The 27,930-nt window shown below is 36.0% G+C and overlaps 2 protein-coding genes across 2 annotated transcripts; both read left to right on the forward strand.

Moving 5' to 3' along the window:
- The first annotated feature begins 8,809 nt into the window (after positions 1–8,809).
- LOC131782087 (uncharacterized) lies at positions 8,810–11,111 on the forward strand. Its single transcript, XM_059098802.1, has 4 exons — positions 8,810–8,900; positions 9,756–9,948; positions 10,515–10,636; positions 10,905–11,111. Exons 1-4 carry the CDS (start codon positions 8,877–8,879, stop codon positions 11,109–11,111), a joined length of 546 nt encoding a protein of 181 aa, XP_058954785.1. The 5' UTR covers positions 8,810–8,876.
- Positions 11,112–24,217: 13,106 nt separating this feature from the next.
- On the forward strand, positions 24,218–26,215 carry LOC131782122 (uncharacterized). Its single transcript, XM_059098835.2, has 4 exons — positions 24,218–24,291; positions 24,841–25,039; positions 25,510–25,619; positions 25,978–26,215. Exons 1-4 carry the CDS (start codon positions 24,247–24,249, stop codon positions 26,173–26,175), a joined length of 552 nt encoding a protein of 183 aa, XP_058954818.2. The 5' UTR covers positions 24,218–24,246; the 3' UTR covers positions 26,176–26,215.
- Positions 26,216–27,930: the final 1,715 nt, after the last annotated feature.

The raw sequence follows: 27,930 nt of genomic DNA on the forward strand, positions 1-27,930 counted from the left end.
AATCGCGAACCATCAATGAAGTGAGCCAACAGTTGTCCAACCTCTCGATGATTCAGATTAAGAAGTAAAAAGGAAGCTTAGCCCGGCTTTAATGTGAGCCAAATAAATTTTTGTTCGGACCCTTTTATATACCTCAATGAAACTTTGGACAGAAATTAGTTTCTTTCGGAGACACTTCCGCTGTCGTAAAATGTTACCTGTAAATCAAGGAGAGTGTCATTCGGTAAATCGCCGACCACTTCATCGTAACCGGTCGCTCAGCTGAACTTCAGAGTAAAAGGCTTGATTCTGCTCTATAAAACAGGTAAATACGAAGGAACTTGAAACTGAGTTCTGAAAGTTCATTTACAGCTTGACGCTCACATAAACAAACGCAGGATTTCCGTCCTCATTGTGGGTTGCGATCACTGATAAGTTCCAATTTAAATTGATTACGGAAAAGAAATGAACTAATGCTCCAAAAATTTTCCTCAGGCGGATTAATATCACTACCGTGGTAACCTCACGTGTTGAACGTGCAACGATTTCATTGCAAAGGGGAAATGGGTTGGCCAGTGTTTACGTAGAGAGTATATAATAATATGTGTAGTTTGATTAGTATTATGCTGGCAGTATGAGGCGTTTGCAATCTAGAATTACATGAAATGTGCATCTCCTGAGCTGAAACTGAAGCATTACAAGGAAAGCGTCTTTTAAAAAAAACTTTTGAGTGAGTTACAATAACATCTTCAACGAAACATTTTATTGAGGCAAAATTTTTCATACCAAGAGATCGAGAGGGAATGGCTTAATCCAAACTTACTACAACAAAGTAAACGGCTTGTTGACATGTACAGCTACGGCTTTAGCCTCGTATAATAACAGAACAAATTAAAATAAAAAGAGAGCTCAGTAACATACTATAAACCGACAGAAAATCTCCCTTCAGGCTTCGTATTATAACGCAGTTAGTGAAAGCTTGCTATTAGCAAAAGTATTTGAATACGGTGTATATTCTCTCAAATCATAATGCTCAAATGTAGTCATAGTGAAGGAATCTACATTTTTGTCCATCATTCAAACTCATTCCAGACAAGGTACCATTAGGGTATTTACCTAGACAACTCGCTTTTTGCGAATATATGAAATATCCAGAGCTTCTGGCTTCTGTTAAAATGAACCCTTCAGGAATGATTTTATGACAGGCATTTTGCTGCTATAAATACAAACACAAATGATAGTGAATGAAGAGAAGGGATATTTCATTCAATCTCTTAAAAAAACGTTCCGTTTTTATAACAACAACAACAGTAGCTATCGAACGTGATATTGACCCCTCATTTGAAACACTCAGCATCAAAATGAAAAAGATGTTCCTCAAGAGTATGCCTTAATCTCCATGAAAATTGATCAATCATAGTAGCGGAGACAATAAATATTTTTGAATTGACTATTTTAACTATACAGTATAGAAAGGAATTGGCTTTTTTGAATGGACCACTTGCTCATCGTAGAACACCAATGACATAGACAGTGCTCCTACAATTATTAAAATGTCTGGGTAAATCAAAATTAACATTAAAATTTATGGAATTAAATCAATATAACAGATGCATGAAATAGGACAGTGTGCAGACTCGTAAATGAGAGAATGAACAAATGCATGGCGACAAAAAAAAATTAGTCAGTTAACCTTATCAAAATCCCATAGCTTCCTTTTATATGTCAGAGTCAGGTTACTCAATAATCACTCGCCTCACAAATGATGTTATAGTCGTAGTGTCGACTTTAGCCCATATTCAACTCGGCTGGCTGTAGTGAATTCATTGCACTTTCCAGTTTTTTTGGCTGTTTTATTGATGTTAATGACTCCATTAAAAAAAAGCATTGGACGAAATGAAATAAAGACTTTATGATGAATAATCCTTCTGCCGTTAAAAGTAGAAATACCGTCTCTGGTATGTTGGATATGGATCTATTAGTCTGGCGTTGTAGGAGCAATCTTTTTCACAACTTGATCAACTTACTGAATGACACTGATTGTACTGACACTGGCTTAGTCTTTCCAACGAGGAAAATTTCCACAGCAACAAAGTTCATCAAGCTTGAGTTTATTTATCTAGTGGTGTTCTGTATCAGTAAAGTTTAACCAGCCTTTATTCACTCGCTTATTTACGTTATCAACTCAGTTGATAACGTAAATTAGCCATCGTAAAGAGTCTAAAAGTTGACTTTCTAGTGTTTTGTCGTTCGACTGGACGAAGGGCTAACGCTCGAAATGTCACTCGAACTCTCTACGGTGGCCAATTTACGTTATCAACTCCGTTGATACCACTAACTTACCCTGCTATACCCTCTCACCGATACAGCATCACAGTTTCTCTAGAAACTTACATCCTTTTTTCACTTTACTCACTCGTTGTTGGATCTGTCTTCCATTTCTCATTTAATCGAACGTCACATTTCTTACCGCCGGATACACAAGTCTGAATCTTTATTAGACATCCAGAAGTTGTAATATTAAACTGGTCCTGAAAAAAATCTTAACAATTTTCAAACATCGTAAGAATGAGAGATAAAACGTCTTTACAAACATTCCAGAATAAAAAAAATTGCTACTTGAATTCGGGCAGGGTAATTACGACAGAAGTCTTTTGAGTTGATTGACCACCTTGTCGACAGGGTGGCTGAGGAAGTTTTGCGTCGGAAATAAACGTCCTCACTCGGTGGAAAAAACCAAGTTAATGCACGACCACGTTAGCGAGGTTACTGAGCAAGCAGTTTGCCTTGAGTGGATGCGATGCATTGACTTCCTTCTCCACCACCCTGTAACCCGTATCACGCATTATTACGTGACTTTAACAAGAAATAAACCCAGAGGGCCAAAACATAAAATCCTATTCGCCGACAAATATTTTATTTATCATTCATGATCAGTTAACTAAAGCCAGGCTGATTTAAGAGCTTTTGAGACTAATATTGGGTCGAATAAAGTATACCAAATCATAATCACGTGAGAAGTGAAATGAACAGGTAGACCACAAATGACCATTAAAACAAGATGGAGAAATTCATCGATGTAATAACAAGAAAAGAAAGAGCCAAACGTCTTTGTAAAGGATCACTTCTAAAGCGGGGAAGTGATTGTTGCTATAAACAAATTATTCCTCATTCAAACTAAGCATCTGAGTTATGTAAAATCAAGAAAATGGAAGAAATCATTAAATCGTTTGGTAGGCGCAGGCTGAAGATATTGCATAAGATCATAGTACTCTTTTAGCTACTTACAAGCAAGATTTTTCGGCACACCATTGTGTGTTCACCAGCCTGTTTGATCTTTCTCGGGATTCTCCTTGAAAATAATTCACCCATACACCTTATTTATACCATGTACAAGTGGCTCTGGTTTTCAGAGACTTTGCCCATTACGGAAACCCCATAGCCAAGCATGTGTTAGCCAATAGGATGCACAAGAAGAATGAAAGGAATAGAGATTCTTTCAACAAAAGATACGTTTTTACTCAGTTGTTTAGTTAAATATATGCATGATGCATTATCACAAAAATGAACAAGTGACCTGTTGCCGGTTTACCCACGCTATAAAGAAAGATATGCTGGGAAGTATCTCTGCCTAGGGACAGGTTGTAACGTATCATTTTCATGACTTGTATTGATACACTTATTCGACTAAAAATAACGATTTGTTGATTATCATCTAAGACGAGGAGGAAGTTGTAGAAATGTTCAGGTACAGCCGGGATTTTAAACGTTTTAGACAGCTTGACAAAATGAACGTCTCAAGCATAACTGAGCTTTAATGAGCAAAGATTACGCTTGTCTTCATTCAATAGTGATGAATTTTCGTGCGCTCGTATGCCTTTCTAGCTACTTTGTTCCTAGGGAAAGCTTATTTGATGTATTAAAAGCTGATGGAAAAATGAAAAACGCCCAGATCTATTCATTTTTACGAGTGAATGCGTAGCATTTATGAGTATAAGAGGTGTGTGGGGGAAAAAAGCGCTTGGTCGATTCCTGTGAACTTTTTTTCTTTGTTGAGCCGCTTACCAGTGGAAAAAAAACCAAAGCGCGGAGTATCGCGGGCTCAAATTAGTGTACATCGTGCGAGCGCCGAAGTCGTGTTTGAACTGGAAGTAAGTCGATTCCCTTGAGGAATGGCTTTTTTTTTTTGGCTATAGCTTTTATTCTTGGTTCTTCTTGGATGTATCGACGTTCGACAGTTTTGTATTCATAATGTATTCTGCTGACGTAAGTGAACCACCCGTTCCGCCGAATATAGCAAGATGCATTCCACTCAAAGGTCACGGCGAAGGTTTACTAAATTTACGCCAAGATTTTTTAAGGATTATATGGAAAAAGGCAAAGATTCACACTGAAGATCTTCGGCGTAAATGGTTCAGAATGTAGCCTGGCGAATATACTGGCATCGTTTGTTTTGAAGTAAGAGTCTTTCATGATAGACGGTAAATTTCACTTCCTACCCACATTTACTTCCGACCTTTTCTTTTGAACCAGAATTAAAAATGATATATGTTTAAAACACATGACATCATCCACCCTTGCCAAATGTGATAGCATGATCATTTCAATTGTGATGCCTTCTCATCCCAACGTTACTTTGTTTCTATGCTACGTTAGCGAACACTGAACTACTGCTCGTACTCTAAATATGACAATCAACCACAAAATTCCCTAAACCAGATAACATTAAATATAATCCAAAAATCATGTAAGTCATCTGTCAATTCACGAGTTTGCTCACAAAGCACTTTGATTAAGTTTTGAGTTCCCGTTCGAGTTGCGATTCCGTTCCCTAGGAAGTGAAGGTTTAAGATGTAAGGTAAATTTTATTTTCCAATTAGACTTAAACGGCCAGTCTACGTGTGAATCAAAGGCTGTTTTTATCGCTTTCAAGCTCCATCACAGGCTTTATTATTCGAGCGAAACTGAGCTGAATTCCAAAAGAAGTATTAGACGTGCCGGCACGTATGCCGTGTCTTACCGAGTTCATACCTCCACATACAAGCGGCTTACATCTTTGTGGGTGGAATTTTCAACTAGCCATCACTCCCACGCCGGTTCATTTCACTAGCCAACGTAATTGAACCGTGAGCCATTTAAAGAATTGGTGTCCCCTTTTTCTAAAGCTTGCAAGTTCTATCATACATGCATCTCCAAACTACTAATGCTGGGGTTCAAAGTCCCTTTGTGTATTCACATGCAGTCTCAATTCAGTTTCTCTTATCCTCCAGAAATTACGTATCTCTTACTTTTTGTCCCATGGCTTTACAGTTTTCAGTAAATGCTCGCTTGTTTGTCAGTTTCTATGTTTTTTACAGTTATTATATTCCTTTTTTTTCCCGCAAGAATAGATCTACCAACAAATGGGGGTCGAAACACAAATGCTTTAATTCATAATAGTGACACCCCACATCTTACATGAGCGTCAAATGAACGAAGGAAAATTGAGATTGAGAGTTTGAAAGAAAATGTTGCTATGGTCCAGAATTCGAAAACACACGAATGGAAAGAACGAGGCAAATTGGGCCGCGAGGATGATAACACATGGATAAGATTTAACGGGTTGCAAATGACATGGTTGCAAAACTTAAGTCTCCAAGGACACGAACAACATGTAGATGAACATGGCGGGAGTGAATCCACAGTGTCGATTTATTTGATAAAGAAGCAGAAGTTGCCAGACCACAATCAAGTATAATTTCTGCGTTTTTACTCGAATATACAAATAGTTGCCATTCTAAGACATCCTTTCCAATCATGACGTTCTCAAAATTACTCCCTCCGTTATGAGTGAAATTAAAGGATCAATTTGATTTGTGCGGTGAAAGTATTTTTATGAGTTGCCATTCAGAGTTTGTGTCCATTCCTGGACCTTCCTTATTCCTTTTTTTTAGCTATGTGAGTTGATACCGAACTACAAAACAAACTAATCCTGAGACAATCCAGAACAGATTACTTGAAATTTAGATTGATATATATCAAGAGGGAGATGAAACTTCTTATTAGCGGATTGAGTAATGCAAGTAGCCTCTTAAGTATTTAGCGCCAAAGATTGATATATATCAAGAGGGAGATGAAACCTCCTATTAGCGGAGTGAGTAATGCAGGTAGCGTCTTTTTGCAAGTATTTTAGCACCAAAGTTATCATTTACGGCGAACATCTTTACCTCGTTTATTTACGTATGTAACATCCAATATAGAGAATACAAAACACGATTGGGAAAGGTATTCTTCGAAACGTGGCTCGTTTTTGCGTCACTGCACCTTTGAGTAACTCTGTCCGAAGTTAGTAATTCAGATCCCAGTGATGGGTTCTTAGTTGCGTCACCTGTGGAAATTAGTGTGCAGAGAAGTCTTTAAGAATCTTGGATGAAGAAGACGGATATAATAACTCTGAACAAGTCAGACATCTTCTATGTCGAATTGTCTCTCTCATAGAGTTGGTTTTTTCAACAGATTGGATAATATTTCGTAAAATCGGCGTTAGCCCTTCGTTAGAGCTCCAAATCATCTTGCTTTACCCCCTACGACGCAGCACCACAGTTTCTTTAGAAACATACCCATTTATCTCTCTCGTACCTTCGATGATAAGAAAGGAGATAGATTCAGTGAGATCGTTAAAAAAAGCAACATTCAGCGAAATTTTGCAGTACCATAACGCCTTATCAGTAAACTGACGATCAAGGTCTGCTCAAGCGAAGAATTACCGCCTACACAATTCTTTCTCAGACAGAAACAAATTCTTTTCATTGTAGGGTTATCAAATAACTCTGTTTTTTTCTTTTCGCGTGCCAGATAATTCTTTACACTTGGGTACATTGATGTTTCCTTCCGGACTACTCTTGTGGAAAGATTTTGCTAATAGTATAGGATGAACCGCCAGTAATTGTTAAAACGCTTAAAGAATCTCAAAATAGACTGTTTGGCGGTTTTTTTCCTCCGTTTCCTTTAATCGTGGGGAGGAGGCAAGAGCTAAGCGGGAGTCATGCATCGGGAATGTCGCTTAGGTCACGCTAGTCCAGCTTCCCTAAAACGAAGATGGAAAACATAATAGAAAAACACTTTTTCAAGTTTACTTAAACTTGAACGCGAATGATGATGATGATGATGATGCAAACCGACAAATAACCTGTTACCATGAATGTTTTGTTACTTCTTTAATGAAACGATCATTACATCGGCGAGTTGAAGTTTAGAACTTGTAATTAATAGATTAGAAATTTCAAATGCAAACAGACTGTTAACAGTTTAAAAACTATGCGAGCGTCTTTACTCCAAATAGGCACTAGTTAATTTGACCAAAGTTATCGCGTAAGCATACATTGATTCAAACTAACACTTTGATTTTAATTGAAAAATATTACAATTTCTGGAATTATAATCATAACTAAGTGACAATTTTTTTTAATCGTTGCTGCCCACAACTACAAGCTAGGTAGTGAAAGGGCATGTGAAGAAATCTTGAAGTTAATTTGGGTGCTTATGGAGTCTTTTCTGCGCGGCAATTAAACTAGAGATTTTTAGCATGCTGGTTTCCTGTTTATCAATTTTCCACTTTAATTTATTCGTCTTTTGATTTCTTTCCCTTGCTATAGGAAATTTGCATGAACAATTACTTTAAATCTCTTTCAGTAACAATTGATCGTACTTAAACTTTTTTACGTCCACTCCCAGTTTCAATTTTGTTTGGGCTCAATGCCCCACACGCCACGTGTTTGACGGCTTCGCTTTTCCTGTACGCTCCACGTTGTTTACTTTCCTGTCCTGTCCTAATAGGTAAGAGCCAATTTAAAGTTTTTTTTGTCTCTTACTGTACTTGAAGTATACACGAAAATTAGGTGAGAGTGATTATTGCCTTCGTTTTATACACTAAGAAGAAAAAATTACTCCATGTATGATAGTACAGTAATCCTCATTCATGAATTGACCTTTTAACACTTCTTTACCAACGAATTCATCAGCCTTGTTCTTCAATACATGATGGGTCACACAAAAATCTTTTGTTTAGTCCAAAAATTAACGCAGTCGTAAATTATTTTTCTTAATTTCTGTTCCCATTCCTTTATTTACACAAACCAATTGACCATCTGGTTGCTTGACTTCTTCTTCCTCTATATAGTCTTTGCTCTACGATGATATAATTTTATTATGTTGTACTCTGACTGAATAGTAGTAAAAACTTCCTGTTCTTTGCTCTGATAACTCAGAGAACTCCCATCAAACCAAAAATTCCTTGTAGTTTTCAGTCAACGGGAGTTCAACTTATCTATTATATCTGGTGGAGTATTTGATTTAGCCAAAACGTTTTTCTCCTGATGTGGTGAAGGATTCACCGTACCTCCTCGCACATTATAGACGACTGAGGAATAGTTATTTTTCATCTTCATCGATAGACCTCCAAGAGAGGAAGAGTCAATTCCGTCTGGAAGACTTCCTAAAGGAAGAGAGCACAATCCCTGGTAGATTCTCAGAAAGATACCCCTACCTTTCAGAGTTATTAATTTCCTTTTTTTTTATCTTTCGGTGGATTAAGTCAAGGAAATTACTTTCATATTCGAAAAATTGTATGATTTTAGATTTGAAAAATAATTATTAGACAATAAACGTGCGATAAAAATAAAGGATATCCGTTCGCAACAAAGAAGGCTTTTTCAAATCCTGATGCATTTGTTTTTGTTGCAAATTGTTTTTCGGAAGTGGTGAAGTTTCGTAACCAAATACATTCCATAGCAGTTAGTTGTCTGATCATTTTAAGAGAATGCAGGTATAAAAGAGGTGGCAGATGGCATATGGCAGACGAACTCACATATACACTTGTTCAAAGCTGACTGAAATTGAAAGAAAAGAAACCAGAGATCATGGAGTTGAAAAAGATGTTTCCAGTAAGTATATAGTCATTGTCAGTCCTTGCTTGTACATCGAATGTTCCTTTTCAGGTTAGGGTAATTTCACATATCAAACATATTTGATTTAGTTTGATAGATTCTATGGTTTAAATGTTTCAGCCAGATAGGTTCTTCAAATGAATCGCCACAAATATCCTGCGATATTATACGGTTACTTGGACAGTTGTTTACTTTGTACTGTAAAAAAATACCTTTTTAACCATAATGATTCGGCTGCGCGCGCTACTCTTCTCTAACTTATTTGCTTTTCCCGCCCCTATGAGAAATGAGCAGAAAGACTTAGCACAAAACAAAGCAGTTGGATGATAAGTAACTTATTAGACGTTTTGGTATGTTGTATCGCTGAGTATAGCTAGTTTTGGCGTGTGGTATCAGCGATAATACACCAAAACGTCTAATAGGATATATGTACTCTGTATGTGTTTCAGTTACATGCTCATTCTGTGTCACTTAAAGGTTAATGTATTGAAATTGTTTTGATAATGGTAAAGTTCTTATGAAATTGTGACAATATGTCTCGCTATCTTGAATGTCTGGTTAAATTCATCTGAAATCACTTAGATTTTTCTTTTCAATTCTTGACACGCTGAACGAGGGTTGTTAACGAATTTGAAGAATATTTCCTTAGTACATCAGACCCTCCAGATACCTTATCTTTCTTGAATAATTAAAAAAATAAAATAAAAGAAAAACGGAAAAAAAGTTCAAAACACGACAAAATAACAAGATAGAAGAAAACATGCAAAAAAAAAAATGAAAACTAATAGAATAAAAAGTTTCTCTTTTGTGTTGATGAAACATCATAGTGTTTTTATTTTACTTTTTCATTAGATTGTCGTTGTGTGCCTGGTAGTTCTCGTGGACTTCAGCGAGTCAAACGAACGTAAAAATAAAACCCTTAAATCAGCGATATGCGACGCTCTTACAACTAAAGCATGTCTGATGAAGATTCAGAGGTGTTCAACAAGTCAGAGGAAATGTCAGGTTAGAGTTAATGGTACAACGACCACAGATCCAGCAGCGAGTGAGTAAACTTTGATGAAAATTTTATTTTATTATAAAAGTGTACATGAATTCTTTACACTCGTCCCTGTTTTTATCTTTCGACTTGAAATAGACTAGGATGGGATTTGTAAAACTGATGGTTATGAATATGTGATGACACAAGCACACATTTTGATGAGAAGTGCTTTCTTTAAAAAGTGACTTAATGAAAAATGAAAAATGATGGGAATAAATGCTGATGGCTAAAGTACCTCATACCATTAAAATGACGATTTCCAAATCATCGTCTAAGGGTGGTATGTAATCAGCTTTCATTGGCCTGCTTTTCGTGTCCATCAGATCAAAGCGAAAGAGACTTAGAATGCCTGATCCTAACATTGAACTTGACATAGAATGTGAAATGATACAAAGGAGAGAAGGCCACAAAGAGAAAGGAGTATCACTTAGCTATAACGTAGGCGATATCATGAATAAGACGTCGATTTGACAGACCTAGACACTAGTTGTATCTAACTAAAGTCATGAGTGCAAGGAGATACCTTTTGAAAAACGATAGCTCACAAGGGTAATTATTTTTTTTTGTAGGATTTACCATTGTTAGGGTTTATAAGTCAACCCCAAACATTACAAAGTGCATTGAAGTCACTTCACCCAGCCATGTTAAATATGCAATGAAGGTTGACTCCATAAACAGCATCATTTTTGAGGTGAGCAGATCGCAAAACAATATCAGAAATATAATCATCGTGGTCGATAAAAGATGTAACGAAGGAGTTGTACACTCTTTCATGCCTTTACTTAACAATGAACAACAGTACTTCAATTCATATCCTCATACACTCAGTGAAACAGTAGTTACCTCTTATCGCTCCTTTCCTAGAGAAATGGACTTAAACTGCTTTGCATTTTTTATCATTGGCCTTAAATTGGAAAAGATCTTCCCTAATTAATTTTACGTTTTTATTACATTCACAGGAACAGCAGAATGGCTGCAATAACAAAACTGCTGATGCCTTTATTTTTACTGAAGCTCGTGACAGTGATTCTGGCTATTTTACATATACACACAATTCAAGGTGCTTAGGCACAAACATTGATGGCACTTTGTCCTTGATGACTATTAGTGATGCAAATACAAAAAAATGTAGCTTTAAACACATTAAGTGGCCTCTCCTACGCTGAAAAAATATGTACTCACAAATACGTTGCTGATTTAAAACTGTACCGTAAATATGGTAGAAAATTAACTCAATATGTTGTCAAGTTACCCATGTTTATAAAACTGAGTATTGCACTGCAAAGAGCCTGGTGATATCTACAAAATCCACTAATCCTATACTTTCAGAAGCGAAATGTATATCACATGAGGAGCAGGGTGTTGAGGGAGGAGGAGGTGAAACGTGTTATAAATAACATAATGAAGCGTCTGCTTGAGTTTGCATCTCAAATACACTTCCTGGGACAAGTAACATCATTCAAGATCATGGATTTTTTACATGACAGTTTTTTTCGGTCTCAAAACCACATTTTCACATGGCAACTTATCAACGTATATCTGTTATTTCATGATTACTTCGTTTCACCCTCCTTAACTGAAAAGGATTCATGTAAGCGACAAGGGTTCAAAGCAAAGTAGAGCCTTGTATTTCCTATGTTACGCTTAGCCTAACTCATTGCAAAAAGTTGCAATATTAGTAATTCAATTAGCTCTATAATGCGAATAACTGGTGTGGTTCTTTGTAATCGTACACTATTCGATTTTTTTCTAAAGAAGTGTTGGTTTGTCATGTGTACGCCTGCCTTGCTTGCTTTGCTAAGAATAGCGTCTCATCACGGTTCCCACTTAGACCAAGGTTAATCAAAACTAGAACAAAACTTTAGAATGTGATTGATTATCACCAGCCCGATTTTAACACTGATAGGACTGCACGCGTCATGCTTGTAATTGCACAATGTTATAAGACAGTTAAAGGGCTTCGCACTCATCCGATTTTGTTAATCACTTGTATGATTACAGACAGAATTTGACTCCACTCGGTCCTATTACCACTATAAATAGTTTCGTTCCTTCCATCGCATTCATAGTAATACTAGTTTTCTAGAAAGGAACTTATAATTAACATCATTTACAATACCACAACGGGATGATTTCTACAGGAGAAAATAAAAATAAATAGGTGAGGGAACAGTTATTTTGGAAAAAGTAATTCGGAGTCAATTTAATCTGATTTGATTAACATCTAGTGATATGAGTTAATAGAGACCTCTAGATCGGAGAACCAAGACCAGGATCAGGATCAGTTTTGTTACGCGTGCGCATACTGAGCATCACACTAGGTCTGTCACGGTCAGGCAACCTGAAAAACTCGTCCTCCCTAAGTGGTCGACGACGAGTTTTTGTTAAAAAGTCACCCTCCCGAAACCAGTTTTTTAGGTTAAGTTTACTTATTGGTGACAATGCTTTTATCTTTCAAAAGACATTAAAAAAATATTTTCAGTTGTGTAAACTATAGTGTTGATATCCAATTTGAAACAAATGAAGAGAGAAGAACTGATTTTTTGTCGCTTTGTTATGTAAACAAATGAGGCCAAGTTGGTATGTTGCGAACTGCGTTTTTGTTTTACAAGATAAATTGAGAGTACTAAAGGTAAGGTTAAGTTTACTTATTGTTGACAATGCTTTTATCTTTCAAAAGACATTAAAAAAATATTTTCAGTTGTGTAAACTATAGTGTTGATATCCAATTTGAAACAAATGAAGAGAGAAGAGCTGATTTTTTGTCGCTTTGTTATGTAAACAAATGAGGCCAAGTTGATATGTTGCGAACTGCGTTTTTGTTTTACAAGATAAATTGAGAGTACTAAAGCAGTATCAATACTTTATTAAAATATTTCTTGAAAGCTTTATGGCCATTGCGGGGAACAATTAAATGAAAAAGAAATGAAAGATATTGTAAAATTACAAATTGTCCTTTTTTGTGTCCATGATAATCTGTATAACCTCCACCTCTTCAAATACATCGTCAATATATAACATGGTCAAATCAGGGAGAAAGCAGCTTGAAAACTAAAAAGCTCGCACCGACACTGGTTGTTTACAATATAAATGTTGCCATTTTGACGCGTACCAGTTCGAGGACAAGTCTGTAGTGCCATTGCGCGCGCGGCCAAAACTGGTCCTGGTCCTGGTCCTGGTTCTCGGATCTAAAGGTCTCTATTGTTGTAAATACAAGCTTCCAAAAATCTCCAGACTATTTATTCATGTTGACTTGCATACCATAGAACTTTCTAGAACATTTTATCAAGTCACGTGTTTATTACGAAATACTACTAAAATAGTTCTTACATGAGCTTCTGGAATGTACCCGGCAGAACACTTTGTGATTATATGTTAAGACTCACCTATGTCAAGTAGAAGCAGTAGTAGTTGTTGTTGTTGTTTTCGGAGCGACGACTGTTTCGAAAGCCATATACCGAGGGAGTGAGTTACTGCAGAAGATTGCTCATTTCAAGGAACTTTGGAGACAGCAGTGAGATGGTGTCAGTGGTGTGCTAGGATATAGACTGTGGTGAGCTTACTTAAGTTTATTAACAATAAGTATTGTACTTCTTTTAGGAATCGCTCCTGGTTAAGAACATTACTTGCTGTTAAATAAAGAAGTTGAGTTTGTAGGATTGTAGTGTTTTTCTGTCGGTTAGATTATACCGTAACACTAACCCTTGGAGAACAATTATAATTATGTTGAGCTTCTCTTAGATATGGCTTAACGTTGTTTCGCTTAGTCAGCAACATGACTGCTTGTGCGCAAATGTGATTTTCCATCGCGTTTTGATTTCTTCGTCAGTTTGAATGCTTCTTCCTCTTGTTCTTTTCCTCTGTTTCTCTTTCTCATCGTTTCTATCAGTTTGTTCGTCAAGAGTTTCGTTACTTTTGAGAGATAACAGTTAATGACAATATTTTTATTGTTGGTTGAAAATCAGGCACTGTGTCAGTCAAGTGAAAATTTTCACAGAGGAGAAATCTTGAGGGGTCTTAAAATGGATTATGTTATATTCCGAGGAAATTAAAAAGAAATATTCGAATATAATCTTGTTGAGCTGAATTGTTCGTGTTTTCGGCTGTATTGATTCGAAATGTGCACATCTCAAAAAATCAATATGCTATTGTTCTTGACCTTGGTTGAATACATAGAGCCGGCTTGTACGTCAGAAACCTGAATGCATTTCTTTTTTCCGCTTGCTGGGATCGTAAATCCTTTACAAACAAACAAAAAATAAACATTCAAACAATTAGAACATTGATGGGTAATTGTTTCGTTGTACTGACATGAAAGGACAAGTGAAGTTATTCAACGATTATAAAAACATTACGAATTTTCTACGTCCCAAAGCCATTGGAATTTCTCCTCAAACTATTAACCTCCTTTATCGGTGGCCAATGGTGTCCATATATCAAGAGCATTGTCTTTTTTCCTCTTTTTCCTTTTTTTTCAATAATTCTCTAATTAATGTCTTCAGCCTTGGGACTCTGCAGTTTTCTATTTTTCTCCGTAACCTTTGAATTAGCGACACGAACACGCGCTTACTCGTATCGGAGAATCTTGTGGTCAAGCTAATACATCTAGCGGCGTGTCACATTGATGCTTTCCGGACTAGACGTTGTACTTATTAGTGCCGATCCCAACAAGATTGTCGCCACCACATTTACGTTGTCTTACGTAAGACTACGAGATCTCGAGGTTGGTCTTGTACCAACTTACACTTACACGAATTGGCAAATTGAACTGCAATGTGACATGTTTTGACTAAATGTTGCAGTTTGCAGTAATTCAGATTTTTTTTTTCTTTCATTAGTTTTTCTCAAGTAATTGATATCTGTTTACAAAAGTGAAAAAATTTCCTAAATTTCATTCTAAGAAGACAAAGTAGGAACCCATGCTTAACCGCATTAGACATTTTTAAAAGCCGCCTTATAATTGAATATAGCTCCTGGAGGTCATTATTCATCTCGTCAATAAGAATGTACACGCTCAAAATTTAAAATATGCCCGATAAATTCGACTATATCTCTAAAGAGGCGAAGAAAACCGAAGGATACAGTAACATGTATAACTACACCTATTTGTCTAGTCATTGAGTGAGTGGGCTAAAAAAAGGCGTTTAGCTTTAGGTCAAATCAATCAGTGCCAATTGAAGATTGTGTTAAGATGACACGTATTTGAAATATCTCGATCATGCAGTTCAAAATTTCTCTCATGATATTTAAGCGTGTTGATAAAAAATGGAATGATATAAAATCAAATTAAATGAACCTTATTGTGCAACTAAAGTTTGGTGAATTCTGACTGTAGACATGACCTGTCAATTGGCAATACAAGTTAAAAAACAGACTGATAGAAAGATATAAAAAAATAACTGTGACCTCAAAAGACCAAAAACAATGTATAAGAAAATCCATGTGAACGATCGAGAACATGTTTAGCCTAAGTGTAGCAGAAATATCGGAATGTACAGCCACGGCATGAAAAATGTATCAATTGAAATGAAACTACGGTTTGCTTAATTTGTACTTGTCCTTGGATTTTAATTCGTAAGAATTGTGATTCGTTTCTACTGAGGTCATGATCTCTAATGAAAAAGATATGCAAAATAGGGTGAATCGATTGAAAATTAAGAGATTTATCACTGTAATCTATCACTAGATATTTCACCGAAAAGACTTCCCCTACTTCCTCTGAAATATTTCTAAGAATGGATGTATAAATAACATATGCTATGTATCGGCTATGTATCGTTCAGCACTCTTACAAGCGAATAAAATCAGACCAGGAATACCATTAAAATCAGCCATAATAAAGTCAGTCTCTTTTATGTTTATCATAAAAAATTTTTCGTTTGTTTACTTTTTTTTTTAGTTTTTGAACGATCTGATTAAGCTTGTGAAAGTCTGAACTTTCCAACATTTCATGGAAAAGGTGCGAAAAATTTTAAGCAACAATAAAAGACTTCTGAGTTAGTTTAAAACTCGTCTTACTTACCATAGTTAACTTACAACAGGCTGTAAGAGAACAAAGTGTTTGGCATTCATTTCCAAACTAAGGGATTTGGACCGAGTAATTACTAAATCTCTCAAGGCCTATACTCGAAGAATCATTCGGAAATTCCCTTAAATGGCAAGAGTCTTATCACACCTTATTTTGACTTGCATCGTGAGTTGAGAAAAGTTCTGCTTTAGTATCCTCTTTCCCCTATTATGGTCCTTTTGGAAAATGACGAAAGCTTTTTATAAGGCTGTCTGCCATCGAGTATTTACCACATTTACGTTGTATTACGTAAGACTACGAGATCTTGAGCTTGGTCTTGTTCCAACTTACGCATACATGAATCAGCAAATAACTGCAATATGACATGTTTTGACTAAATGTTGCAGTTTGCAGTAACTCAGATTTTTCTTTCATTAGTTTTTTTTTTTTGTTAATTATCTTCGATAATTGACATCTGTTTACAATAATGAAAAAAATTCCGATTCAATCTTTTTGAAATTTTATTCTGAGAGGACAAACTGGGATCCCATGCTTCACCACATGAGACACTTCTAAAAGCCGCCTTGTAATTGAATATCTAAATAATCTCTGAATAGGAAGGGTCTTTTTACATCATATTTTGACTTACATCGTGGGTTGAGAAAAGTATTGCTCTAGTATCCTCTTTCACCTTTTATGGTCCTTCTGGAAAATGAAGAAAGCTATTCATTAAGGCTGTCTGTCTTAGAGTGTTTCACTAAGGCGAAAAAAAGTGCTGTATCATCGAAGAAATCCAAATTAGCTAAACGAATAATTTACTCCAGTGGCATAATAATTTTTTTTTTTACTGATAGCAAGTTTTCTTCTCAGGTCACGCATAACTTGAGATGAGAAACTTTACCTCCTGAGCAAAAACTGAAAAAGTTGCCTCATCATTGCCACAGCATACTGCTTTTTAGCTTTTGAGAGTACGTGCCGCGTCGTTCGATAAAATCTTATACAAAAGGAAATGTTATGAAAGCCTTAATAGGTGTGGGATCCTGTTCCGAAACTGAAGATAAAGATCACGTATACTTGGTACTGAGTTCATCCTAAATGTATAGCAATATAAATATGGGAGTTGGAAGAGAGAGCGAACATAATTGCAACAAACTTGCCTCACTTTCACGCACATATTACTCGAGGAGATCGAAAATAGAAGGAATATGAAATTTTACTAAGGGTCTGTTTTTGAATGAGGTGACTTACTCTAGGAAAGCCTATGTATCACAACAGCGTTCTTCGGTTTCCTTTCCATCTTCAAAAATTGTGTGTTCAACTTTGAAGTGTTGTTGAGCATGTTAAGTTAGTTTTGATGAATTTCCTATGCCCTGTTCTTTCGTGCCTCAAGCTACAGCACCGCCTGAATTCTTCGGGGCTCAAATTTCTACACTTTCTCTGATAATAGAAAAGATGTTGATTCGTTACAGTGGTGACAAAATTCAGCTATGCGCAGAATGTAGCAGTGAGATATATTTCTGTAACACTGCAATTGTAATGTTTTTAGGGCTGGGGGCTCTGTTTGAGGCAATACCAGTTAAGGAAAAATTTTGAGCAGGGTCCCAGAGTATGGTCATATAAATACACGCCATATTCCTACCCGATCAATCAATCGACTTTATTGACGTTTACACTCGGATCAGCCCAACAGAAAGTTTTCTATTCTTCGAAAGGATTCAGAAAACAAAAACGAAACTTAAGAAAGACATTAAGTTGGGCTGTCAAGCAGTAAAGGACTTTAAAACGCAAATAGAAACACATAGCGCAAAACAACAACAACAACAAGAAAAGCAGAGAAAACATTTCTCTTTAGACCAGAGTACAGTAATCTTCGTGCACCGAGGGTAATACTATGAATTTGGTGGAGGTATTCCAAACTAATTTCAACCTAAACTTCAAGATGGAAATAACGAGTATTTAGCTCTCTCCTCGTTCGAAACACTTTGGTCATTTTGATTCAAGCGCAGTATTCTACAAGGACCCCGTTTCTAAGCTGCCTCGACGGACGGCTGGATATTTTAATTTGCGCTGTGCTCTTTTGTTTTCGTCATGCCTTTTTGATTGCTGTCCTTCATGATTTACTTGCGTTTTTGCGCATTTTTTATTTCTTTAAACACAAATTTTAAGGCAGGTAACACAATATCGACCAATAGCTATTGATAACCATCATCGGGCCAACCTTGGCCAAGGAATACAATTTAACATGTCCCATAATAGCATTTCATCTAGAACATCCAATCTATCGATTTTTAAAACTTGGCACACGGAAAAATAAATTATTGATTTTTCAAGACAGTCTTGGTCAGGGAACGATGGTAGCAATGAAGGAATTCCTATGTCTAATGTAAAGCTGTCTTTAAATATCAGATCTGTCCCGCTTGTGCACATGGCATTATTCCAGACATATCGCCTGCGTGATTAACATTTTCAAAGCTGGGGATAAAGCCATCTAACGATTTTCTTGTTGTTTGCCTTAACTCTATTACTTTTGGACTTGAATGACAAAATTTCTTCTGCTCTTGATCGCAAAGTGTATGCGACTGGAGTTTTTACAGATCTTTTTAAAGTCTCCGATACATTGAATCACGAAATTCTTTCTGATAGATTTTATAATTAAGGTATTTGTGGTCTTTCGTTAAAGTGGGTGTAAAGCTATTTTCAGAAACAAGACAGTTTGCTGCTGGACAAACTCAATCGCAGATCTCGAATGATAAACTGTGGGGTTCTACAAGGGTCAATTCTGGGTCCCATTTTTGTGATAAAGATGAATCACTTGAGTAGCACTTCAAAGCTTGATTTAATCTTATTTAGAGACGATATTTATTCGACAGACCTATTTAAATTTCTTGATGAGTGCTTTAATTGTGACTAAAATCAATTTTAACTTGCACAATTCAATGAAGCAGTCAGCCTTCAAGTAGTTTTGGATAAAACTTGAACTTGGAAGTCTCACGTAATTATTTTAGCAAGTCAAATATCCAAATCTGTTTGTGTAATATTTATATTTAGTTTCTACCTCTCAAAACCTTAATTCATACCTTAATCTTTGTAATTTAGTATAGGCATCAAGCTAATAAACAAATTTTGAAGGAATGCTACGATAAAACAGCGTGTGATTAGGATTATAAACAAGTCTCATGATATTACACTAACATGTCACAGTTTTAAGAAATATAAATTGCTGAAATGCCACGATCTTTATTTGTAGCAAAATGGATAGCATATTTTCTCGATCAAAGATCTATACTTCTAGGAAAATTTGAAAATATTTACACAAGAAACAATCAAACTAAAGGCTAAAACATAAGGCAATTGAACTTCTTTCGTTTTTGGCCATGAGGAAGAAATAACTGGAATTTTTCCGTTTTCTTTCAAGGTCCAAAGTCTCATCACTCTTTTACATCAGAGATTGTTAACTCCTTAACTGAAATATGTTTAACCTTCAAAAAAGAACTACTGATTAATCGATTATCAACAATTATTAATTATATTATTGAAAATATAAATATTTCGTCTGTATTTATCCATCTGTTTTCCTTGTTGGGAACCTAACTTTCAACTCGTCAAATGGTGTTTATTACTTTTCCTCTCCATCTATATATCTTCACTACTTGTATGACTGGAATTAAATTTCTACCCGTAAAGACTAGGATCTGCATATCAGCAGTTCTAATAGACAAAAATGATAATAAATAAATGACAGAGAATAAAAATTCAGAGCAAAATATGTTAACGTTCTATGTAGTTTAAACAATTCAAATTGAAACAAAATAAAATACTCTATAGCCGGAGGTGGACAGAAATAGATATATGAAGAAACAGCACTAATAAAGATTAACAAAATAACTAAAAAGGCAGCTGAAAGTAGTCATCGTTTATTTCAGGCTGAAGGGATAACAGATGTCACTGGGGTCATTAATATCAAATATTTTTTGATCTGCATTTGCAATATTGGTAGATCTGTCACTGCAACCGCAGAGATAATCTTTACCGGCTCAAAATCTAATCCAATAGATTTAATAAAGCTGTCATGAGCTGACTCTTTTTTTTCAAATGTGAGGGAAGAGGATAATGCTACTGGATATCACAACCTTTTTAATCTTTCCGGATTCCTTGAGTTTTAAATTTTATAAAGTAAAAAGGTTTTCTGAAACAATAAAGTGAAAACTTGTAATGGTTACAACGCAAAGTGAACGAACATTTGGCGTATCATGTATTATCAAGTTTTTTCTTCGTAATTATCAACGCAAGGAAATGAGAGAATTATGAATATCCAAAAAAAGGACTCACGCAAAAACGTATGGCCTTTCATTATCACCTGGAAGAATACAAAATAACCATTAGGTAAAATGTGTCATACCAGATCTCGTATACTGAATATAGAATTCAATAAGCTTTATAGTTCATCCGACGGAATGAATGAAAAAAACCGATTTATTATTTGTAACATGGGCTTGCAGACATTGCAATTTACAGAAGAATATGAAAAAAAATGAAAACTATCACTAACACGTAAAAGTTCCATAACAAAACCAAGAGAAGTAAAAATGGGTAAATAAAGACATCATGTGGCTTATTGTGGTCAGATTCAGGAGAGGAAAGAATTCCATAAACATTGTTTTGAACAGAAAAACCCTAACGACATACAACCACTCGTCTTATCCTATCAGAACACAAGATGTGTTCTGCAAAGATAAGTTGAGAAATTCCCGAAACTTCCCTCTCTTACTCGGCTCGTATACCTTGCAAAGTTCTGCGTGAGTTTTCTTTCATTCCATCAGGTTGCGAGCCGGGTCATCTCGTTGTAATCTCATACATCAGCGATATCATGACTGCCTTTTAAGGTACGGCATCATTCAAAGCAATCATATCTCCTATTAATGCAATGGACAAAATGTTTCTAAACTTCCATTTTATCCCTAAGACTTAGTTATTTGACTAATCAAGCACGAACTCTTCTGTTTTCAAGTAATTTTTTTTTATTCTTTTTCGCCTTCCTCTTTTAAGGGGACACCGAAAAAGTCTAAGCGAAACAAAACTTTTAAAACAGATAAGAAGGAAACGATGGATCAAACAGTTATTGCAAACAAATTTTGTCCATGATTTTCTGGCATCGGGCCAAACTTGGCAAAGGCATGCATCTCCCACAAATGCCGCATTTATCTGAAACTTTTAATCGATCGATTTTTAAAAACTTGGTAATGGAGGAAAAAAATTATTGCTATTGCAAGCCAGCCTCAGTGAGGTCAAGTTGTGGGCAATGATGGAATCCCTGTATCCAGCGTAAAGCACTCTTTAGGGAGGCGGGTAAATCTACCTATTTGAGCACGCTTGTAATTTTTCCATAAAGTATGGCATTGTTCCAGACGTATTGCTCGCGTGATAGAAAATTTCAAAGCTGCTTTTTGACCTCTCCTGGGGATCTTTTACCATAATATCTTAAGATATGTAAACGATTTTCAAATTCTTTGCTTTCACTCTGCTACTTATTGACTTCTATGGCAACATGTCTTTTTCTCTGGATCAAAGAGTATGCAGTTGAAGGTTTTATAGATCTTTCATACATTCCTTTTGATAGACTATATCACTATGGTATTCGTGGTCTGGCGTTGAAGTAAACGAAAGCCAATTTCAGTGGAAAGGTAGTTGGTTAAGTAAGATTTACTGTAGGGTTCCGCAAAGGTCAAGTACTTCAAAGCTTGGGTAAATCGTAAATTCTAAACTTTGTCAGCTTTCCTATTTCCTTTCCTACTGCTTCAACCTTCATGAAAAAAAAAAAAAACTCAATAAATCTTTTATCAAAAGTTGTTAACTCTACTGTAGTTTACAAATGTTATACAAATGTTGTAATATCCTTTTTATATACACATCCATATTGTTTTCCTTGTTTGTAAACCTAACTTTTCAAGTCAATGTTAGTCATGGGTGTCCTCTCCATTTATTTGTCTTCAATCAAGTATTGGAATTTAGTTTTCACGTGTAAGAAAAAAAGGCAATATTAAGCTATCACTGAAAAGCTTGGTAATTTTTGCCTTTTGATGACAGAAAGTGATACAAATTTTTATTTATCTAGGATCCGCATATGGGCAATTCTAAAAAAAAATTTCAGAGCGAAATAAATAAGTTAATGTTCTCCGCAGTCGAAGCAATTCGAGGTAAGATAACAGAGAATATTTTAAAGCGGAAGTTTTTCAGAAATATGTGCATAAGCATCAATAATAATAGAATGCATTTTTATATAGTGATCGAAAACGACTAAATGAAGTTACTTTTTTCTTTCAGGTTGTAGGGATAACACTTTCCAATGGGGTCAATAACCTCAAAGTTTTTCACATGCAGATTTGTGTTGGCAATATTGGAAGGGTTATCACTTTAATACACCTTCGAGAGCTAAAATAAAACCTCCTGTTTCTACTGAGGTATTGGGCGAAATTTTTCTTAACTTATTTGACCAGTTAAGCAGGAACTTTTGCTGTACGTGATAAAATGAATTATGTCGCCGATTTTTCGCCAGCCGTCTTCCGACGCAAACCGCAAAGCGCTAAATTCTTCGAAGCTTGAATTTCCATACCTTTTTGAACAACAGGAAGTGTTTTAACTTATTACGATGCAACTTTACTATTGTGCATATTCAGAAAAACGGAATGTATAACTTTGATTGAGGACAACTTGGAAGCTTGATTTAGCTCTTTAGCTCTACATGGTATTTTTAATTGCACTTTGGAATTTAACTTTTTTAATAAAGTTGTCGAAAACGATGACTTCACCAGAAACAAAAGGTGTCTGTCTATTGGGTTTAACTCTGAGTTCCGCAGGATGTGCCTGGTTTCCCTAAAATGGCTGGGTACACTGCAAAATGATGTGATGTAAATAAAATGTGTTTTTTTCTCTTTCTGATTCCCCCTAAAAACCTATACCATTTTGTGATGGTTTAAACTGAACCTTGCCATTCAGGAAACTTCCTTTGTAGCAATAAATCTTTGGGAAGTTGACATAGGAAACTTCAATTACCACTATTTTCACAGAAGTGAAACTCTACTGACTGTAAGAGAAATACTCTTAAATTTTGACAGTCATCCCTCACTTATGCATTTATGAACCTCTGTTATTCCTGAATCGTCTTTGCTAACTTAAAATGAAATGGAGGCAAATCAGGAAATTTCCCGGCCATTGAACTCTCACGATTTAAATCTCTGCTTGATTTCACTGTGTTTGTTGAGCTTTAAAAGGACTAAAAGGAAATATTTGACATTTATAAGTATACTTTAGGATTAAGCATCTTAATCAACTACGCAAATTAAAGATTTTTTTCCTGTTTTGGATGTACGATTAGCGCAATGTCAAGTTTTCGTCTCCATGTCATTAATTTGTTTATTAAGGTATAGCACACAATGTGCGACCCGCCCTTTATTCTGATATAAGAGTCTCCATAAAGGAAAAAGACAATAAGGTGACTTCCCATGCGTGACGACACCCAATCGAGAAATGAATTCGAACTTGTCATCGAGAAACGTAACAATGTATTGAACATGGAAAAATGGTATGATCACCTCAGCAGTGTTTGCATTGGAAAATAATTAGTTGCCACGAGATTTGTTTAATTACGTGCCAATACATGCCACAAATTTCCTGCGACACCATTTGGGCAGTGGATTAAAGTGACTTGCTGTCTATATCTGTTATTGTGCGTTCCGATGACGCCCATGATCACTGTACCTCTGGAGAAAGACGTTTCTTGGCATGATTATCGCTTGCAGAATTATTTAATTAACCATAGAGCTCTATTCTTTTGGTGCGTGCCTGGGTGTTTCAGCGACCAAAAACGCCCCCTTCTTCCTTTCTTTTTTTTTTTTTTCTTTTTTTTTTTTAATGGTGTTGGTTTTCAACCCACGCAACGGTAAAAACTCCAGAAGCAACATTTAAATTCGAAGTTCCTCGTGGGTGCTTGGAATTGTTCATTCAGGGGATAGAGAAAGTAAATGAACACATCCTTTAGAAATTATCGTAATTCCCATGTGTATTGAGAGACCACCGGACAGCGGAAAAGTGATGTGTAACTATAGGAAGCCATGGTTTTAAAAGCAAAGTTACATACTATTAGACCTCTGCCCCCTTCTTACACCAAAACAAATCTAGCACTTCCTCGACACTCTGCATGTCGAAAATGAGATTAAGGGCACTGGCTATAAATATGGATACGAGCAAGGATGCGAGCACATTCGGTTGCTGGCCTGTTAAGACCTGTGTAAAATATTATGAGAACTTACAGTGGCCTGAGGGATCGTTCATGCACTCTCCTGGTAGGTAGTATTTTACTTTTATGTGGTGCTGCTGGAAAAGATCCTTTCTGAAAAATCTCAGAAGCCTGGCATAAAAGCCTTCCTACCTGAAACAAAATCAAGAAACAAACAGGCAAGCAAACAAACAAAGAAACAGAACAAAACAAAGTGCTCTCTGCTACTCAAGGCCTTTTCCTTTCATTTATCGATTTATTCCCTTTACTTACTAATTTAGACTTGATTGACATTTTAATTTGCCGGTTCGTACAACTGTCGTAAATTAAGGCGTCGCTCGTTTCATTCAAAACTGGCTGGAAAACATGCTAATTGGAATACGAAAAGAGTTTTTCTAAACTGGATTCTAGTAATTCCTGACCTAAGCATGCAACCTGAAACTTTATGATTTTTCTCTGTTGACCCAAGTTATGGGTTGTCAAAGAGTCAATCACTGTAATTGGCAACGGGCATTTTCAGAATCCTCCTACCCTAAAAGTGATTAAACGTTTTTACATGATCGTCCTCTTTTCAGTGGGGTAAGGTGACTTCGAGCTTATTTGATTTTTTACACAGGTTCTAATGTTGTTCTCATTGGCTGAGATAGCAACTTTATCAAACCCGAGAAAGGTGCACCTTCAGTCAAAATTTAGATTAGAAACAAAATGTTTTCGAGGCAATCTCATGACAATTCACGTAGATAGGGCTTGTCAAGCTTCAGGAAGGCCTTGCAGGGCAAAGTGCGATGGTGAAAGAAAAACAACTAACAACACAAGTGAGTGATAATTGTCAGTGAAATCTAACTGAAGTCAGTACTTAAGGTTAATTATTTAACTGACAAGAAGGCCTTCATACTCTGATTGCCCCACAAGTTGCATTGTCCTTGTTTAGAAATCGCTTCTCAATAAAAGAAGATTCCAGAAAGTTTTTGATAACCGAGGAAGGATGACTTCTGTATAAGGAACCTGCACATAAAAAAAATGCTAAATTCTAGAAAGATGCAAAATAGATGTAGTGCGCAAGCGTAAGACGAGGACATCGAGTCTCTGGTGCAGATTTCAACTAAGATGCTCTGTTGTAAGGCAAATGAGACCTCATATCATCATCACCTTATCATCACCAGCGCTTCAAACTGCAGTTAACTGTTTTTCCCAAGAACCGCCATATGCGAAAATTCCTTATTAACCTTTTCGGAAGAAATATATAAGTATGTTTTTAAATATTATTTTTGATTTGGTCATCTAGAATTTTCAGTCAGGAAAATCAACGGAAAGCGATGTATTGAGTTCACTGTTGACCAAAGTACGAAGTATGCATTGAAAGTAACTAAGAGAACAAATGGTGTCGTCTTTGAGGTAAGTGACGAATCTATCGTAAATAAAACTTCAGTGTAGGGTGCTTTCAATTCGAGAGTCGTAACACTAAAACGAACCCCTTCGTATGACAAAATTCAAGCGCAATAACCACTTACAGATAATGACCCATCATTCTGATTGTAGACATATTTACCCAAACTCGTTTTTATTGGCTTAGTTTGACCTTATTGAGTCAAATTTGGTAAGTTACCTTCACTCTTAGGCTTTGAAAAACACCGTGTAAGATAAGCATAAGCCGCTACGCTATAATCTGTTAGAATGGTATAATAATTAAGTGACTACTTACTTTTTCCGTAGTTTGCAATTTTTAATGAGCTTATCTTGATCCTATTAACAGAAACGGGAGTGTAACAATTCCATCGGCAGCGAGTTCCTTTTTGATGAGGTTAGAGTAGAGGGAACGACTCGATTGTACAGGTACAAGCACAGTGACACAACGTGCGTTGGAGTATCCTCAGATTGTCACGACACTAGGTTATACTTACACAACACAACTATTAATGATAAGCGTTGCTATTTCAGAAAATGGGTGTAATATGTTAGACAAGTATCAACAAAATAAAGTGAATTTCATGAAAATGCAATATGAGGTTCTCTATTTTCCTGTATTTTTTGGCTTGTTCGAATTGGTTACCTAGTTTGGTTATCGCACGAGTCTTTTAGCATTTAAATTTTAACCGACGCTATCGGCAATTATAACATATTAAGATACGTACGGAAACTGTTTATTTAGAGAAGCAGTTTAAATTTGAGTTCTAAAGGAAAGCCTTCGTTACCGCAGAATTTATGAGTGACTTATTACGTTACTCTGTGCTCTGAGTTTTTGCGGTTCTTGCCCAAGCGCTAGGCCCCGGATGACGACGATAAATTTTCGTTCAACCCAATAGAAATTTTTTGAATTAGACTTTAATCGACACGGTTTCTTCATGTCCCTGCGGTGACTCTCGAGGTCAATTCAAAGGACGCTAATGCAAGTTTGTGCTCGCTTCCTCAAGATTTTGTTTTCTGTATTTCTGCTCAAATAGTTCGGCACTCTATTTTTTGTTTCCGTTGCCACTTTCTTTGCGTTGCCACACACGTATGAGCACTCATAGTATGCTGCGTACTGTGTGCTGCACACGAACGGAATTTGAACCCAACAGCTTTGTGTGTAACGAATCCGTGGTTTAATAACCTTTGGATTACACTAAGGTTAATTCGCAAGGCTGCAGTGGTCACAGTTAATAAGTTTAGGTTAATAAGGTAGTTTTGCGATCCCAGCCTCAGTGATATAACAAAGAATTCTCGTTATTTCAGTCGTCACTCATTTCGATAATGCTATCAACGATCCGATGACCAGCCTGAGGAAACTTGCGTATATTTGCTTCGCTTTGATTGGTCTTTGATTTTGTTTATTTATTCTCTTCGCCTTTCCCTCGTCTTTGGGCTGGTTTGACTACGTTTTGTACTTGGAATTGATATTCGTATCAAGTAAAAATTTACCTTAATTTGTACTCGAGCAAAACTATTACAAAAGAAAACTCAAACGACTAGTAAAGAACAAATTGGGTTGAGAATGAGTCCCAATCTTTTCTTATTGAGATCGAATTCAACATATGATTGTATAATGTTTAAATGTGTCATGAATCTTGGTCAAGTCACCGCAATACATGACAATAATAATAAGATAAATAATCAAAATAACGATAATATTTATATCTATTATATACATATAAATATTATATATATACTTTTTAATAATGGTATAGCACCAGGATATATTGGTAGTTTAATGACCTCATTACGCGCTCTCCAGAGAAATAGATTTCTTCATGGAAAGTGTTGACGTGCGATAATTACGCACGAGTTTTTATTTTCACAATCGGATCTTCGTCAAGTCACCGCAATAAATGATAATAATAAGATGAATAATCAAAATAATGATAACATTTATATTATAAAAAGGTGACAATGCGGTGAAAATGTGTTGGTCTGCAAGTCTTCCTTACTCCATCTTAGAAATATTGCTAAAATTAGGTAACACTTGACTTTATAGAACTCATAATCACTTGCCTATACTTTTGCTCTTTTTGTTTAAAAAACTTCAATTCGCTTCTTATTAGTTCGCCAATCGCTAACTTACACTGGAAGTAAATAAGTAAAAAAACTGATTCCTCGAGCATTGTTGAGTTATCTAAGCACTTAGGAATTTTTAAGAACACTCGAGAAGTGCGAGAGGCACCAGCCGAAGACTCGTGCTTCTCCGCACTTTGCTCGAGTTCTTTTATTTCTTTTAGATAGTGTATCTTGA

Source organism: Pocillopora verrucosa, chromosome 10 (assembly GCF_036669915.1).
Source record: "Pocillopora verrucosa isolate sample1 chromosome 10, ASM3666991v2, whole genome shotgun sequence".
In the NCBI taxonomy this organism is placed as follows: Eukaryota; Metazoa; Cnidaria; class Anthozoa; order Scleractinia; family Pocilloporidae; genus Pocillopora; species Pocillopora verrucosa.